Source organism: Mytilus edulis, chromosome 1 (genome assembly GCF_963676685.1).
Source record: "Mytilus edulis chromosome 1, xbMytEdul2.2, whole genome shotgun sequence".
Taxonomy (NCBI): Eukaryota; Metazoa; Mollusca; class Bivalvia; order Mytilida; family Mytilidae; genus Mytilus; species Mytilus edulis.
Genome location: NC_092344.1, coordinates 53,552,216 through 53,568,715, shown reverse-complemented (window position 1 = coordinate 53,568,715; position 16,500 = coordinate 53,552,216). Strand labels below are relative to the sequence as shown.

The 16,500-nt window shown below is 32.8% G+C and overlaps 1 protein-coding gene across 1 annotated transcript in view; it reads left to right on the top strand.

Moving 5' to 3' along the window:
• The window catches only part of LOC139484919 (kelch domain-containing protein 10-like), a 154,228-nt gene extending 140,976 nt beyond the window's left edge, over positions 1-13,252 (top strand). Inside the window, exon 10 of the mRNA XM_071268971.1 lies at positions 12,844-13,252. Coding sequence (XP_071125072.1) covers positions 12,844-13,050 — 207 coding nt within the window. The 3' untranslated portion in view covers positions 13,051-13,252. The remainder of the gene's footprint in view (positions 1-12,843) is intronic.
• Positions 13,253-16,500: the final 3,248 nt, after the last annotated feature.

Sequence of the window (16,500 nt, the reverse complement as noted above, 5' to 3'; positions counted from 1 at the left end):
CCCCTGAATTGGTAATTTTGAGGAAATTTTGCTGTTTTTTTTTGTTATCTTGAATATTATTATAGATAGAGATAACCTGTAAACAGCAATAATGTACAGCAAAGTAAGAACTAAAAATAAGTCACTATGACCAAAATAGTCAATTGACCCCGTAAGGAGTTATTGCCCTTCATAGTCAATTTTTAACAATTTTCTTAAAATTTGAAGATTTTCAATAACATTTTCCACAGAAAGTACTGTTATAGGTAGAGATAATTGTAAGAAGCAAGAATGATTAGTAAAGTAAGATCTACAAACACATCACCATCACCAAAACACAATTTTGTCATGAATCCATCTGTGTCCATTGTTTAATATTCACATAGACCAAGGTGAGCGACACAGGCTCTTTAGAGCCTCTAGTTTCATGTCGCGTAGTACTGGCATATTGGCCAGTGGCAAACAGTTTAACCAGCAAACTCCAAACATTTCCTGTATCTCATTTTCATCAGTTTTACAAAGAAAATAAATCATAAAATAGGGTTTCTTTTGAATAAATAGAATAAAAACTATGAAATAAGCATGAATAAAGTTACTTTAAATATATTTTGTCCCTAGTGTTATGTGAACTAAGTTATAGCTGAGTTGAGAAAAATATGGAAATAGTGTTTTTCTTAGGAATGGCACTTGTACCTTTATGACTTTAAAAAGTACCAAATATATATTATAATGAATTAAAATTTATGTCACACTGATCAGAAATACAGGTCAAAGTAGAAATAATCTACACTTTGCATGTGCAACTTTTGGTTCCAAATATATGAGAGATTGAATAAAATATCATGACGTCACAAAAAGTTGAAAAAACTTCAATATTCGCGCGAGTCTGGTTTTCTTATTTCTGGTTGCTATGTACAAATCTGTAATATTTGCATTAAATATACCAAACAGAAGCTTTTAAATTAAAGTATACGTGCCGTACAATATTTTTCAGAATTGTTTTACTCCATTCGCATACACATTTCTATGCGAAAACATCACTATAATATATATTTGTGCAATCAACAGTTTTTTTCTATGACGTCACATTTTGAGGGACCATGCATAAGTGACCCTTAGTGGTGGACTGATTAATAAAGATACTTGTATAAAACTAGATATCACTGGAATCAGAATGTTCTCTAGTTTATAATGAAATAAAAATAATGTGTACTTTTAATATATAAAAAATATTCCATCCAATGAACATGGGGGAAAAAAGGTCTAATTTGAACATAAAAAACTTGAAACCAGGTCATGTGCACACCCATGAAGACATGATCCATGCACATTTTACATAATCAAAACTGTATGAAATTTGTAGGTTTTTACCTGGCCTTTCAAAAAAATCTTGTTTCAGGGTACGGTTTCCTGCTCCGAAAAGAACTACAGTGGCTGCAAATAAGTTTTCAATTTTCACTGCCAAAAAAACAGGATGTTTACAGTGTTGTCTCCCCTCATAACATGTAAAGTTAATATAATTTTTAAAATTATTTCAATCATTCAACCTGTTTTAATTCAAAGCTAATTAACTAATTTTTACAATCAAAGACAAAAAACATGATACTTTTTCACCAATTTAGTAAATAAACAGGGGTTTCCCTCCATGGTTATTTTTAGTCGGGGGAATAACCCCTAGTTTTTAGCTCACCTGACCTGAAAGGTCAAGTGAGCTTTTCTCATCACTTGGCGTCCGTCGTCCGTCGTCCTGCGTCCGTCGTCTGTCGTCTGTCGTCCGTCGTCCGTAAACTTTTACAAAAATCTTCTCCTCTGAAACTACTGGGCCAAATTCTACCAAACTTGGCCACAATCATCCTTGGGGTATCTAGTTTAAAAAATGTGTGGCGTGACCGTCATACCAACCAAGATGGCCGCCATGGCTAAAAATAGAACATAGGGGTAAAATGCAGTTTTTGGCTAATAACTCAAAAACCAAAGCATTTAGAGCAAATCTGACACGGGTAAAATGGTTGATCAGGTCAAGATCTATCTGCCTTGAAATTTTCAGACGAATAGGACAACCTGTTGTTGGGTTGCTGCCTGTGAAATGGTTAATTTAAGGAAATTTTGCAGTTTTTGGTTATTATCTTGAATACTATTATAGATAGAGATAAACTGTAAACAGCAATAATGTTCAGCAAAGTAAGACCTACAAATAAGTCAACATGACCAAAATTGTCAGTTGACCCCTTAAGGAGTTATTGCCCTTTATAGTCAATTTTTAACAACTTTTCGTCATTTTTTGTAACTTTTCTAAAAATCTTCTTCTCCAAAACTACTTTGCCAAATTTAACCAAACTTGGCCACAATTATCATTGTGGTTTATAGTTTAAAAAATGTGTCCGATGACCCAGCCTGCCAAACAAAATGACCGACATGGCTAAAATTAGAACATAGTGGTAAAATGCAGTTTTTGCTTTATATCTTTGAAACTAAGACATTTAGGGCAAATCTTTCAAGATTTAAATGTCCATCAGAATAAGATATATCCCCTCACAAATTTTGAGTTGAATCGGACAACCTGTTGTTGGGTTGCTGCCCTAAAATTGGTGATTTTAAGGAAATTTTGCAGTTTTTGGTTATTATCTTGAATACTATTATAGATAGAGATAAACTGTAAACAGCAATAATGTTCACCAAAGTAAGATCTACAAATAAGTCAGCATGATCAAAATTGTTAGAGGACCCCTTAAGGAGTTATTGCCCTTTATAGTCAATATTGAACAACTTTTCGTCATTTTTAGCTCACCTGGCCCGAAGGGCCAAGTGAGCTTTTCTCATCACTTGGCGTCCGGCGTCCGTCGTCCGTCGTCGTCGTCCGTCGTTAACTTTTACAAAAATCTTCTCCTCTGAAACTACTGGACCAAATTAAACCAAACTTGGCCATAATCATCATTGGGGTATCTAGTTTAAAAATTGTGTCCGGTGACCCGCCCAACCAACCAAGATGGCCGCCATGGCTAAAAATAGAACATAGGGGTAAAATGCAGTTTTTGGCTTATAACTTAAAAACCAAAGCATTTAGAGCAAATCTGACATGGGGTAAAATTGTTTATCAGGTCAAGATCTATCTGCCCTGAAATTTTCAGATGAATCGGACAACCCGTTGATAGGTTGCTGCCCCTGAATTGGTAATTTTGAGAAAATTTTGCTGTTTTTGGTTATTATCTTGAATATTATTATAGATAGAGATAAACTGTGAACAGCAAAAATGTTCAACGAAGTAAGATCTACAAATAAGTCAACATGACCAAAATGGTCTGTTGACCCCTTTAGAAGTTATTGCCCTTTATAGTCAATTTTTAACCATTTTTCGTAAATCTTAATTATCTTTTACAAAAATCTTCTCCTCTGAAACTACTGGACCAAATTAAACCAAACTTGGCCACAATCATCATTGGGGTATCTAGTTTAAAAATTGTGTCCGGTGATCCGGCCAACCAACCAAGATGGCCGCCATGGAACATAAAAATAGAACATAGGGGTAAAATGCAGTTTTTGGCTTATCACTCAAAAACCGAAGCATTTAGAGCAAATCTGACATGTTGTAAAATTGTTTATCAGGTCAAGATCTATCTGTTGAATCAACTTAAATCATTGTTTTATACAATATACAATGTATATTCACTTTTACTACCAACTGATAAATTAAAACAATCTTTACCATTCAGTGATAACAAGCACTTTTTTTACATTTTAATATTTTATGATGTATTTAAATGAGTAATTATTGCTATTTCTTCTATTTTTTTGAGAGCATTAATATTCAACAGCATAGTGAATTGCTCAAAGGCAAAACAAACATTTTTAGTTCATTAGACCACATTCATTCTGTGTCAGAAACCTATGCTGTGTCAACTATTTAATCACAGTCCAAATTTAGAGCTGAATCCAGCTTGAAAGTTGTGTCCATACTTACCCCAACTGTTCAGGGTTCAACCTCTGCAGTCGTATAAAGCTGCGCCCTGCGGAGCATCTGGTTGGTTTTTATCTTGAATATTTATTATAGATAGAGATAAACTGTAAACAGCAAAAATGTTCAGCAAAATAGGATCTACAAATAAGTCAACATGACCAAAATGGTCTGTTGACCCCTTTAGGAGTTATTGCCCTTTATAGTCAATTTTTAACCATTTTTCGTAAATCTTAGTTATCTTTTACAAAAATCTTCTTCTCTAAAACTAATGGGCCAAATTATCATTCGGGTATCTAATTTAAAAAATTGTGTCCGGTGACCTGGCCAGCCAACCAAGATGGCCGCCATGGCTAAAAATAGAACATAGGGGTAAAATGCAGTTTTTGGCTTATCACTCAAAAACCAAAGCATTTAGAGCAAATCTGACATGTGGTAAAATTGATTATCAGGTCAAGATCTATCTGCAACAACAAAAGAGAGTTTTTAACGACCTCAGCTGACTATACAACCCTTGCACAATCAACTGAATTTTGCAGAAATCATTAATAGGATAGATTGCCCTTATATGATAATGTTTTATTACCTTTTTGGTTTTTTTGGCAAAGGGGGAGGGGGGGGGTTGCGCAACAACAAAACAACTTCACAACTTTCTCATTACTTTGCATTTCTCGTTAGATAAATTTTACAAAATTCTCCCCTGAAATTAAATAGTCAAATTTAAACAAACTTGGTTTAAATCACCACTAGGATATCCAGGGACCACTGTGTATGATGACTCTGCCTGCCCACATGACTGAAATCAAATGCACTTTTTAGTATTATATCTCTGAAACTAAACGACAGTACAACAGTTGCATTTATCATGCTTCAATTGTAAATAAAAATATCAGGTGAGCGACACAGGGTCCTTGGACCCTCTAGTTTTCAGTTATTACACTTACGACAGATACTCTTAGATACGGCTTTAACTGCATTTGGACCAGCGGGTAAACAGCGTCAAAGATCAACTCAAAACAAACCATGGTTTAAAAAAGACTGCAAGATTATGCGTGATGAGTTCCACAGAGGAAGAAGGAAATACAAAAAAATTAAGACTGCTGATAACAAAACACTGATGAATATGAAGGCTAAAGAATACAGACAACTCCTTAACAAGAGTTATAAAAAATACCAAGAAAATTGTGCAAACGAGCTTCGATCATTATCAAAAACAAACACAAAAGCATTTTGGAATACACTTCACAAATTTTCAAGTAAAAGAAAAGATAACCCACAGGTAGAGATTGACACTTTTTTTGAATATTTTAAAAATTTAAATGCAAGTAAAGATGATGAGGGAGATTTTAGTTTGAATATTGATAGCATTTGTGAAAATCCTGTATATGATGAGTTATTAAATGGAAAAATAACAGAATTAGAAATATCTGATGCAATAAAGGACCTAAAAAATAACAAAGCTCCAGGTACAGATAAAATTTTTAATGAATATTTGAAATATTCAACTCCATTGTTACTTTCTATATATTGTGAGCTTTTTAATTTAGTCTTAGATACTGGTATTATTCCAGAAAGCTGGACGAGTGGAATTATAAAACCTGTTTTTAAGAACAAAGGTAACCCGTCTGACCCTGATGATCAATTTCAGGGCAATCAGACTTATCAGTTGCCTAGGGAAATTATTATACGACCGCAAAATTTGAAAAATTTTTCGTCGTATATTGCTATCACGTTGGCGTCGGCGGCGTCGTCTGTCGTCCGAATACTTTTAGTTTTCGCACTCTAACTTTAGTAAAAGTGAATAGAAATCAATGAAATTTGAACACAAGGTTTATGACCACAAAAGGAAGGTTGGGATTGATTTTGGGAGTTTTGGTCCCAACATTTTAGGAATTAGGGGCCAAAAAGGGCCCAAATATGCAATTTCTTGGTTTTCGCACTATAACTTTAGTTTAAGTTAATAGAAATCTATGAAATTTTGACACAAGGTTTATGACCACAAAAGGAAGGTTGGGATTGATTTTGGGAGTTTTGGTTCCAACAGTTTAGGAATTAAGGGCCAAAAAAGGGCCCAAATAAGCATTATTCTTGGTTTTCGCACAATAACTTTAGTATAAGTAAATAGAAATCAATGAAATTTTAACACAAGGTTTATGACCACAAAAGGAAGGTTGGGATTGATTTTTGGAGTTGAGGTCACAACAGTTTATGAATTAGGGGCCAAAAAGGGGCCCAAATAAGCATTATTTTTGGTTTTTGCACCATAACTTTAGTATAAGTAAATAGAAATCTATGAAATTCAAATACAAGGTTTATGACCATAAAAGGAAGGTTGGGTTTGATTTTGGGAGTTTTGGTCCTAACAGTTTAGGAATAAGGGGCCCAAAGGGTCCAAAATTGAACTTTGTGATTTCATCAAAAATTGAATAATTGGGGTTCTTTGATATGCCGAATCTAACTATGTATGTAGATTCTTAATTTTTGGTCCCGTTTTCAAATTGGTCTACATTAAGGTCCAAAGGGTCCAAAATTAAACTTAGTTTGATTTTAACAAAAATTGAATCCTTGGGGTTCTTTGATATGCTGAATTTAAAAATGTACTTAGATTTTTAATTATTGGCCTAGTTTTCAAGTTGGTCCAAATGGGGGTCCAAAATTAAACTTTGTTTGATTTCATCAAAAATTGAATAAATGGGTTCTTTGATATGCCAAATCTAACTGTGTATGTAGATTCTTAATTTTTGGTCCAGTTTTCAAATTGGTCTACATTAAGGTCCAAAGAGTCCAAAATTAAACTAAGTTTGATTTTAACAAAAATTAAATTCTTGGGCTTATTTGATATGCTTTATCTAAATATGTACTTTGATTTTTGATTATGGGCCCAGTTTTCAAGTTGGTCCAAATCAGGATTCCATATCAAGTATTTAGCAATAGCAAGAAATTTTCAATTGCACAGTATTGCACAATAGCAAGAAATATCTAATTGCACAATATTGTGCAATAGCAATTAATTTTCAATTGGAGTTATCTTTCTTTGTATAGAATAGTAGTTGATAATATATGTTGGAAATTTGCCAGACATGACTATGATGTCATTTTCTATTTTTATTTGCCAATAACTTTATGTAAATAACTTCATTGGAAATTTGCCAATATAAAATGTTGCTGATGAAGCTTTTTTTCCTTATCTTATCTAAAATGTTTTTAGATAATGTATGTTGGACATTTGCCAGACATGACTATGATGTCATTTTCTATTTTTATTTGCCAATAACTTTATGTAAATAACTTCATTGGAAATTTGCCAATATAAAATGTTGCTGATGAAGTTTTTTTTATTGTTTTATACAATAAACAATGTATATTCACTTTTACTACCAACCAATCTTTACCATTCAGTGATAACAAGCACTTTATTTTACATTTTAATATTTTATGATGTATTTAAAAGAGTAGTTATTGTTGCAAACTCCATTAGAAATTTGAATTGATATCAGTTTTGGAGAAAGGGAAACGGGGATGTGAAAAAAAAGGGGGGGGGTTTAAATTTTTCTCATTTCAGATTTCATAAATAAAAAGAAAATTTCTTCAAACATTTTTTTGAGAGGATTAATATTCAACAGCATAGTGAATTGCTCAAAGGCAAAAAAAAACTTTAAGTTCATTAGACCACATTCATTCTGTGTCAGAAACCTATGCTGTGTCAACTATTTAATTTTAGATTTAAAAAGTTTGAAGAAGAAATCTTTAATTGATTTGTAAAATCTTGACATTTGTTTTGTGTAAAAAAAAACCATGTAATGTCAATAATTTGATCACAATCCAAATTCAGAGCTGTATCACGCTTGAATGTTTTGTCCATACTTGCCCCAACTGTACAGGGTTCGACCTCTGTGGTCGTATAAAGCTGCGCCCTGCGGAGCACCTGGTTTACGTCTGTTATAAATTCTAGATTAAATATTTTTGCTAACGAATTGAGTCTCATTTCCGAAAACCAAGCTGGTTTCAGGAAAGGATATTCAACAGTTGACAACATTTTTGTATTGCATACTCTAATTGAGTTATATTTTTCGTTTGGCAAGAAGCTTTATTGTACTTTCGTCGACTTTCGGAAGGCGTTTGACACCGTCTGACGATCGGGGCTATGGAATAAAATTACAAAATTGTGAGATTAAAGATAAATGTTTTAAGGTTATCTTTAACATGTACCATGATATTAAATCTTGCGTTCAGTATAACGGTGACCAGTCTGAATTTTTCCCTTGTCTTACTGGTGTAAGGCAGGGGGGAAATTTATCACCGTTTCTTTTTTCTATATATCTAAATGATCTAGAAAGTTATTTCAGCCAGTTAGACGGTGAACCTGTTAATATTATTAAAGAAAAGCTCGAAAGTGAGTTACACATTTTTTATAAATTATTTGTTATTTTATATGCAGATGACACTGTCATTCTGTCTGAAAGTATGGAAGGTATGCAAAGAGCTCTAGACATTTTTATACGACCGCAAAAATTTTAATTTTTCGTCGTATATTGCTATCACGTTGGCGTCGTCGTCCTGCGTCGTCTTGCGTCGTCGTCCGAATACTTTTAGTTTTCGCACTCTTACTTTAGTAAAAGTGAATAGAAATCTATGAAATTTTAACACAAGGTTTATAACCACAAAAGAAAGGTTGGGATTGATTTTGGGAGTTTTGGTCCCAAAATTTTAGGAATTAGGGGCCAAAAAGGGCCCAAATAAGCATTATCTTGGTTTTCGCACTATAAATTTAGTTTAAGTAAATAGAAATCTATGAAATTTTGACACAAGGTTTATGACCACAAAAGGAAGGTTGGGATTGATTTTGTGAGTTTTAGTTCAAACGGTTTAGGAATAAGGGGCCAAAAAAGGGCCCAAATAAGCATTATTCTTGGTTTTAGCACAATAACTTTAGTATAAGTAAATAGAAATCAATGAAATTTAAACACAAGGTTTATGACCACAAAAGGAAGGTTTGGATTGATTTTGGGAGTTGAGGTCTGAACAGTTTAGGAATAAGGGGCCAAAAAGGGGCCCAAGTAAGCATTATTCTTGGTTTTCGCACCATAACTTTAGTATAAGTAAATAGAAATCTTTGAAATTTAAACACAAGGTTTATGACCATAAAAAGAAGGTTGGGTTTGATTTTGGGAGTTTTGGTCCCAACAGGTTTTGAGGAATAAGGGGCCCAAAGGGTCCAAAATTGAACTTTGTTTGATTTCATCAAAAATTGAATAATTGGGGTTCTTTGATATGCCGGATCTAACTGTGTATGTAGATTCTTAATTTTTGGTCCCGTTTTCCAATTGGTCTACATTAAGGTCCAAAGGGTCCAAAATTAAACTTAGTTTGATTTTAACAAAAATTGAATCCTTGTGGTTCTTTGATATGCTGAATCTAAAAATGTACTTAGATTTTTGATTATTGGCCCAGTTTTCAAGTTGGTCCAAAATTAAACTTTGTTTGATTTCATCAAAAATTGAATAATTGGGGTTCTTTGATATGCCAAATCTAACTGTGTATGTAGATCCTTAATTTTTAGTCCCGTTTTCAAATTGGTCTACATTAAATACCAAAGGGTCCAAAATTAAACTAAGTTTGATTTTAATAAAAATTGAATGCTTTGGCTTTTTTGATATGCTGAATTTAATCATGAACTTAGATTTTTGATTATGGGCCTAGTTTTCAAGTTGGTTCAAATCAGGATCCAAAATTATTATATTAAGTATTGTGCAATAGCAAGAAATTTTCAATTGCACAGTATTCATCAATAGCAAGAAATCTTCAATTGCACAGTATTGTGCAATAGCAAAAATGTTCAATTGCACAGTATTGTGCAATAGCAAGAAATCTTCAATTGCACTGTATTGTGCAATAGCAAATATTTTCAATTGCACAGTATTGCGCAATAGCAAGAAATATCTAATTGCACAATATTGTGCAATAGCAAGAAATTTTCAATTGATTGGAGTTATCTTTCTTTGTCCAGAATAGTAGTTGAATCAACTTAAATCATTGTTTTATACAATGCACAATGTATATTCACTTTTATTACCAACTGATAAATTAAAACACTCTTTACCATTCAGTGATAACAAGCACTTTTTGTTACATTTTAATATTTTATGATGTATTTAAATGAGTAGTTATTGTTGCAAACTCCATTAGAAATTTGAATTGAGATCAGTTTTGAAAAAAAGGGAAAGGGGGATGTGAAAAAAAATGGTGGGGGGGGGGTAATTTTTCTCATTTCAGATTTTATAAATAAAAAGAAAATTTCTTCAAACATTTTTTTGAGAGGATTAATATTCAACAGCATAGTGATTGCTCAAAGACAAAAAAAATATTTTAAGTTCATTAGACCACATTCATCCTTTGTCCAAAACCTATACTGTGTCAACTATTTAATCACAATCCAAATTTAGAGCTGAATCCAGCTTGAATGTTGTGTCCATACTTGCCCCAACCGTTCAGGGTTCAACCTATGCGGTCGTATAAAGCTGCGCCCTGCGGAGCATCTGGTTCAATCATATTGTGATACATGGAAACTACAGGTTAATGTTAATAAAACTAAAGTAATGATTTTTTGTAAAAGAAAAACGAGACAGAATTTTACTTTTACTTTGCAGGATTGTAACCTTGAAATTGTTTATACATATTCATACCTAGGTGTTATTTTCAAATATAATGGAAAGTTTATTAACACAAGGAAGAAACATGTTGAGCAAACACAAAAGACGTTATATTGCATTTACAAACTATTTCGAAATGCATCAATACCTATAGATATACAATTAAAAATGTTTGATTCTATGATTGAACCAATTTTATTGTACGGTTCAGAAGTGTGGGGTTTTGAAAACCTAAAAATTATTGAACAAATCCGCTTGAAATTCTGTAAGAGAATTTTGAAAGTTCGAAATTCAACTGCATCATTATGTGTACTATTATTTTTCTGTTTGTCTTTTTCATTTTTAGCCATGGCGTTGTCAGTTTGTTTTAGACTTATGAGTTTGACTGTCCCTTTGGTATCTTTCGTCCCTCTTTTATGGTTTATGGAGAACTTGGGAGGTTTCCACTCGAAATTCGGGTCAAATTGAGTTTGATTTCTTTTTGGAGTAAATTAGTATTAAATGACAATAAACTTGGCAGTACTTTATACAAGTTGATGCTATGTTTAAAAAGCAATCATGGAGTGAATTTCAAGTGGATAAACCACTTAGAATCTATATTTAATGAGTTAGGCACGAGCTTTATTTTTTTAAACCAGTTTGCTGTTTACGAAAAGGTTTTAGTAAAACAAATTTTGTGTGACCAGTTCATACAAAAATGGTACAGTGATTTGCACACCACTTCGCGTGGACAATTTCTTCACTGTCCAAAAAGAGTTTTGAAATAGAAAGATATCTTATTAATTTACCAGAGTCATTTATAATTTGGATTTCAAAACTAAGAACTGCAAACTTACGATTGCCAATAGAAACTGGTAGATGGTACAATATACCAAAATCAGAAAGAAAATGTAATTTATGCAAAGAAGATATTGGTGATGAATATCGTGTATTATTTATTTGTAAAAATGCACAGATAGTAGATTTGAGAAACAGATATTTACCACAATATTATAGAAATAATCCAAACATTGTAAAAATGGAAGGTCTTTTGTCACTTTGCAATATTGAATTATATAAGAAATTGTCAATGTTTATCAGAAAACTGTCTTCTCTTCTTTAGATTTTGTTTGTAATAATTTGTTAATCACTTGTTCATTTCTGTCATATTTAATGTATATATATGTTATCAATAATATCCTCTTGTAACACATTGTAAATGTGTCTGAGTGTTTTCCTAAAAAATCTTGAAATCTTGACAGATAAAATAAAACACAGGGCTCACTGGAACACTGTTCTTTTATTTATAAGAAATTTTTTAGAGTGTCCAGTATGATGCCATAAAATGTCAATAATTTTTTTTTTATGTAAATTCCAATGACAGTTGTAATGGTACGCCTCTTTACCAGACGAATTATTATATTCCTTTGTCCTTCCGTACGTATATACGCCCTAAAGTTGGTTTCCGTTCTTTAACGTAAGTTTGCATCAACAAAATGTTATAAAAGTTATATATAATGCTTATTTCCACAAAAGACATCTATCAAGTTTGAGTTTTGGTTGCTGAATATTTGGTTTCCTGTCTCTTACTTACGTTAGCCTCAACCAAATGTAATGAAACTTATATATATATGGAAGTTTTTAACGACCTTGACTGGCTATACAGCCCTTGCACGGTCGGTAAATGAAACTTATACACAATGCTTATAACCACAAGATACAGATTATATTTGAATTTGGGGATGTCACTTTTATTGTTGTAGATTTATGATCCTTAACAAAGCGGGGATATCATATGTGTCACATTGACACATTTCCCATTTATTTTAATCATTTATTCTTAGAAAAACTTTTATAATGTTTTATTTGAAATAGAATGAACAATTTACCAAGATGCAAGTAAATTGTAATATCGTTATTTGGTTTTGTTTTCTTTCTTTTTACTGCTTTTAAAAAGAATAGTAACAAATATGCAGATGACCACTGTGTATGGTTATTACCTGGAGTAAGCATTGGTTGGAAGAGTCTTTGCAAGAAAGGTGAAATAGCTGGCTAATTAAAAGTTATTTCATTAATTAGATATAAGAAGATGTGGTTTGAGTACCAATCACTTATAATGATATCACATCATTCTTCTTCATCTGCTGCGACTTTATCTAGATAAACATATGTCAAAATTGTTTTAATTGCATTTACTGTTTACTATGAAAGGACCTTTATCCTTTTATAATGAAAACCGGTAGGTAGCAATATATATTTGAATTCAGTTTGAATCTGTTTCAGGATGGTTGTTTGTACATATTTGGAGGTGTAACACGTATTGACGATATCAGAACGAACTGTGTACAAAGAATCTGGTTAATATTGCCCACTCTCCAAGAGCTGTGTTGGGAGAATATGTGTTTAACATTAGATATGAATAGACTACAAAAACACAGAAGTAAATTATTTGAAATTGGAGTTCCTATACACTTCATAGAACGCCTGTGATATTTTACCCGTAAATTGTGAAAATATTTTAAATAACATACATGTTTGAAGGATATGCGTTGAACCATTGCACATTGTTCAATAATTAAATAGGTATGAGTAAAATTGTAAGTTTATTGTCCTTTGATCTATATTGCCCTGAGGCGTAGCTGAGGACAGTAGTTGTATTTGAGGGGACAATAAACTTACTAATCCACAAATATCCAGTAAGTAAGTTTTTTATTCAATCGAAATGACAATAGACAATAAATCATTGGGATAGAATAAATCGACTATCGACATATGAAAAGCAGAAACCCAACCATTCCATTTAACGTTTAATCCCGTAGCTGAATTTGAAATTCTGCAAAAAATGAATGACTATTACGGTCATATAGTATTATCGAGGTACAATGGATGGAAACTCTTGACCGGTTCACTAACTTTAGTTTGCCTCAATCAAATGTTATGAAACTTATACACGATGCTTATTACAACAAAATACAGATGAAGTTTGAATTTTGTTGGTGTTACTGATAGTGTTCTACAGTTATGTCCCTTTACAAATGTAAAAATGTCTGAATTTTTCGTTTCCGTTCTCTAACTTAAGTTTGCTTCAACCAAATTTTATGAAAAAGTACACAATGATCATAACCACAAAATACAGATTGATTTGAATTTTTGTGTACATCTTTAACTGTTCTAGATTTATGCCAATTTTCAAAACAAGCATTTATCTAGTTTCAAGACAATAAGTTGTGTATAAGTCTGATTACAGTTTGGATTCATTGTGAAAAGGAGATATTTATGATAATAAAGTGAGTGCAATGAAACCTTTTAAAAAAAAAGCTTTGTTTTAATAAACACAAGTTTAAATAATTAGAAATCTTCCCTATGTCCTGAAACAAAATGTTTCTGGACTATACCCGAATTGTTAATATATTATTTGACTATGTAATGTTCCGTTAATACACATGTTTGGACTATACAGGATATGGCTTATACGATTCTTATACATGTTCAACTGAACTAAGAAAATTAACACAAGAAAAGCACTTTGCTTTGAATGTCAATTGATGTCATTATTAAGTTGAATGTTTCATTCTTATGTTAAATTTTATCTTATAAAAGATGATTTTTTAATGAATCTAATATTTGTGCAGCCAGTCGCGAAAGCGAGACTAATCCACGGTGTAGAATGGTAACGGACTTATCGGGGTTTTGTCGGCGTTTCCGCACTTATCGTGTTCGGAAACGGACTTATCGCGTTTTGTTTTCAGACAGTGTGACACAAAATGAGCCAAATAGACGAAAAGAAGTCGTTAGTGTTTATGTTGATATGATCACGGAAGGCACCGATGATCTAAGTTTGCAAAATTTTTCTTTTTGCTTCGGTACCACTTATGGCTTTTTCAAAGAGCTCCACACTAAATGACCAAACACAGCTACTAATGGTGTGTTGTCCGTTCAAATACACAGTATATTAGAATGTGGACTTTTTGTGCTCCGTTATTTTATGCAAAATACCACTGGTGTGCATTCAAAAACTAAAAATATCATATATTAAAGCTTTTTCAAAATTGCTTTGCAGTGGACTAATCGGGTTTCCCTAAAATGACGTCTTTTTTGGCACCGAACTGTTGAGGTTTATTGACTTATTGTGTTATTATTGTTTTACCAGGGTATAAAATAATGTTTTCGTATTTTTTGTCTGTTGACATTTTAAAAAACCCATTTGACATCGTGTGCTAGAATATACAAGTCTGGAACTTCTCACGGACAAGTGTTTTTTTACCATCTTGATCAGTGTACAATATGATAGAAAATAAAGGGACATTGAGTAAAATTACATTGGTATGGGGCAATATCACATGCAATGCCAAACAAAACACAAATGACCAAGGAATAAGGCCTTATTTCTTTAGGGGCCAGCCGAAGGACACCTCCGGGTGCGGGAATTTCTCGCTGCATCGAATACCTATTGGTGACCTTCTGCTGTTGTCTGTTTTATGGTCGGGTTGTAGCAACTAAAGAAAAACTTTGATATTTTTATTACAATTCTGTAATTAACTGATAAACCGATTACTGACACGTTAACACCGACAGCAGCAATCGATGACGAGTGTACGATTTTTGTCGAGTCTGCGAAATGTATTTCTTGAAAGCGAGACAGTGATCCTAGATTCCATCGTTAGCGTCGGCGTTTCGGTTCAGTCGTGGTTAAAGTTTTATTTCATCAATCTTTGTCAGAACTTCATGAAATTCGGTTACATTTGAACACAAGTTTTTTATGACTCATTATATACCGTATTCAGAGCAAACATTTGAAAATATTTTTATATTGCTTCTACGTATTTTTGTCTCGCTTGACGGAGTCAAAAAGCGAGACATACGTATGCTGTTTCCGGTGTCGGCGGGGGCGGCAAACTTCAACAATGTTTTAGTTTGTGATTAGGTCTAGTTTACGGTGAACCACCACTAGTGGTAAGTCAAAGATATTTGGTATGCAGTTGTATTAGTATTGGCACATCTCATTACCATGGAGATTATTTGGCCCCGCCCCCTCAGTTATGGTCTATTGACTTTGAAACTTTTGCTTAGTTTTCATGTATTAGTTTGTGATTAGTTCAGTTTATGGGGAACCACTAGTGGTAAGTTAATGATAATTGGTATGCAGTTGTATAAGCATTGGCATATCACATTTCCATGGAGATTATTTGGCCCCGCCCCCTCAGTCATGGTCTATTGACTTTGAAACTTTTGCTTAGTTTTCGTGTATTAGTTTGTGATTAGGTCTAGTTGACGATGAACCACCACTAGTGGTAAGTCAATGATATTTGGTATGCAGTTGTATTAGCATTGATACATCTCATTTCCATGGAGATTCATTGTTTAGCCATGTACCTTCAGTCATGGTTCATTGATTTTGAACATTTGCAAAACTTACATGTTAAAGTGTTACTATATTTTGGCTACGAGCATCACTGAAGAGACATGGATTGTCGAAATGCGCATCTGGTGCAAGAAAATTGGTACCGTTAATTTTATTAATTACAACATTTGCAATTATCGAAAATACAAAAAAGCGAGACATAGAATGAAATTCAAAACAGTGTAGCTGTGGCCATTGATTGACACATTAAATTTATTCATTGACTGGGAAAATTTAGGTGAACGTTTGTATGTAACGACCACTGCTCACTATGTACTTTTTAAAGACACTTAAACTATGGGGTCACCAAAGGTTCTCAACACATAAAGTAATTCGAAAAATTAATCAGAAATAACACGATGTTTTAATTTATATATATTATATAAATCAAAACATAAAGGTTATTCCTGATTAATTTTTCGAATTATTTTATAATTAAAGGCGTTAAGAAACCTTTGGTGACCCCATAGTTTAAATGTCTATCGTAGGTACGTCGTGAACAGTGGTCGTTACAGACAAACGTTCACATAAATTGTCCC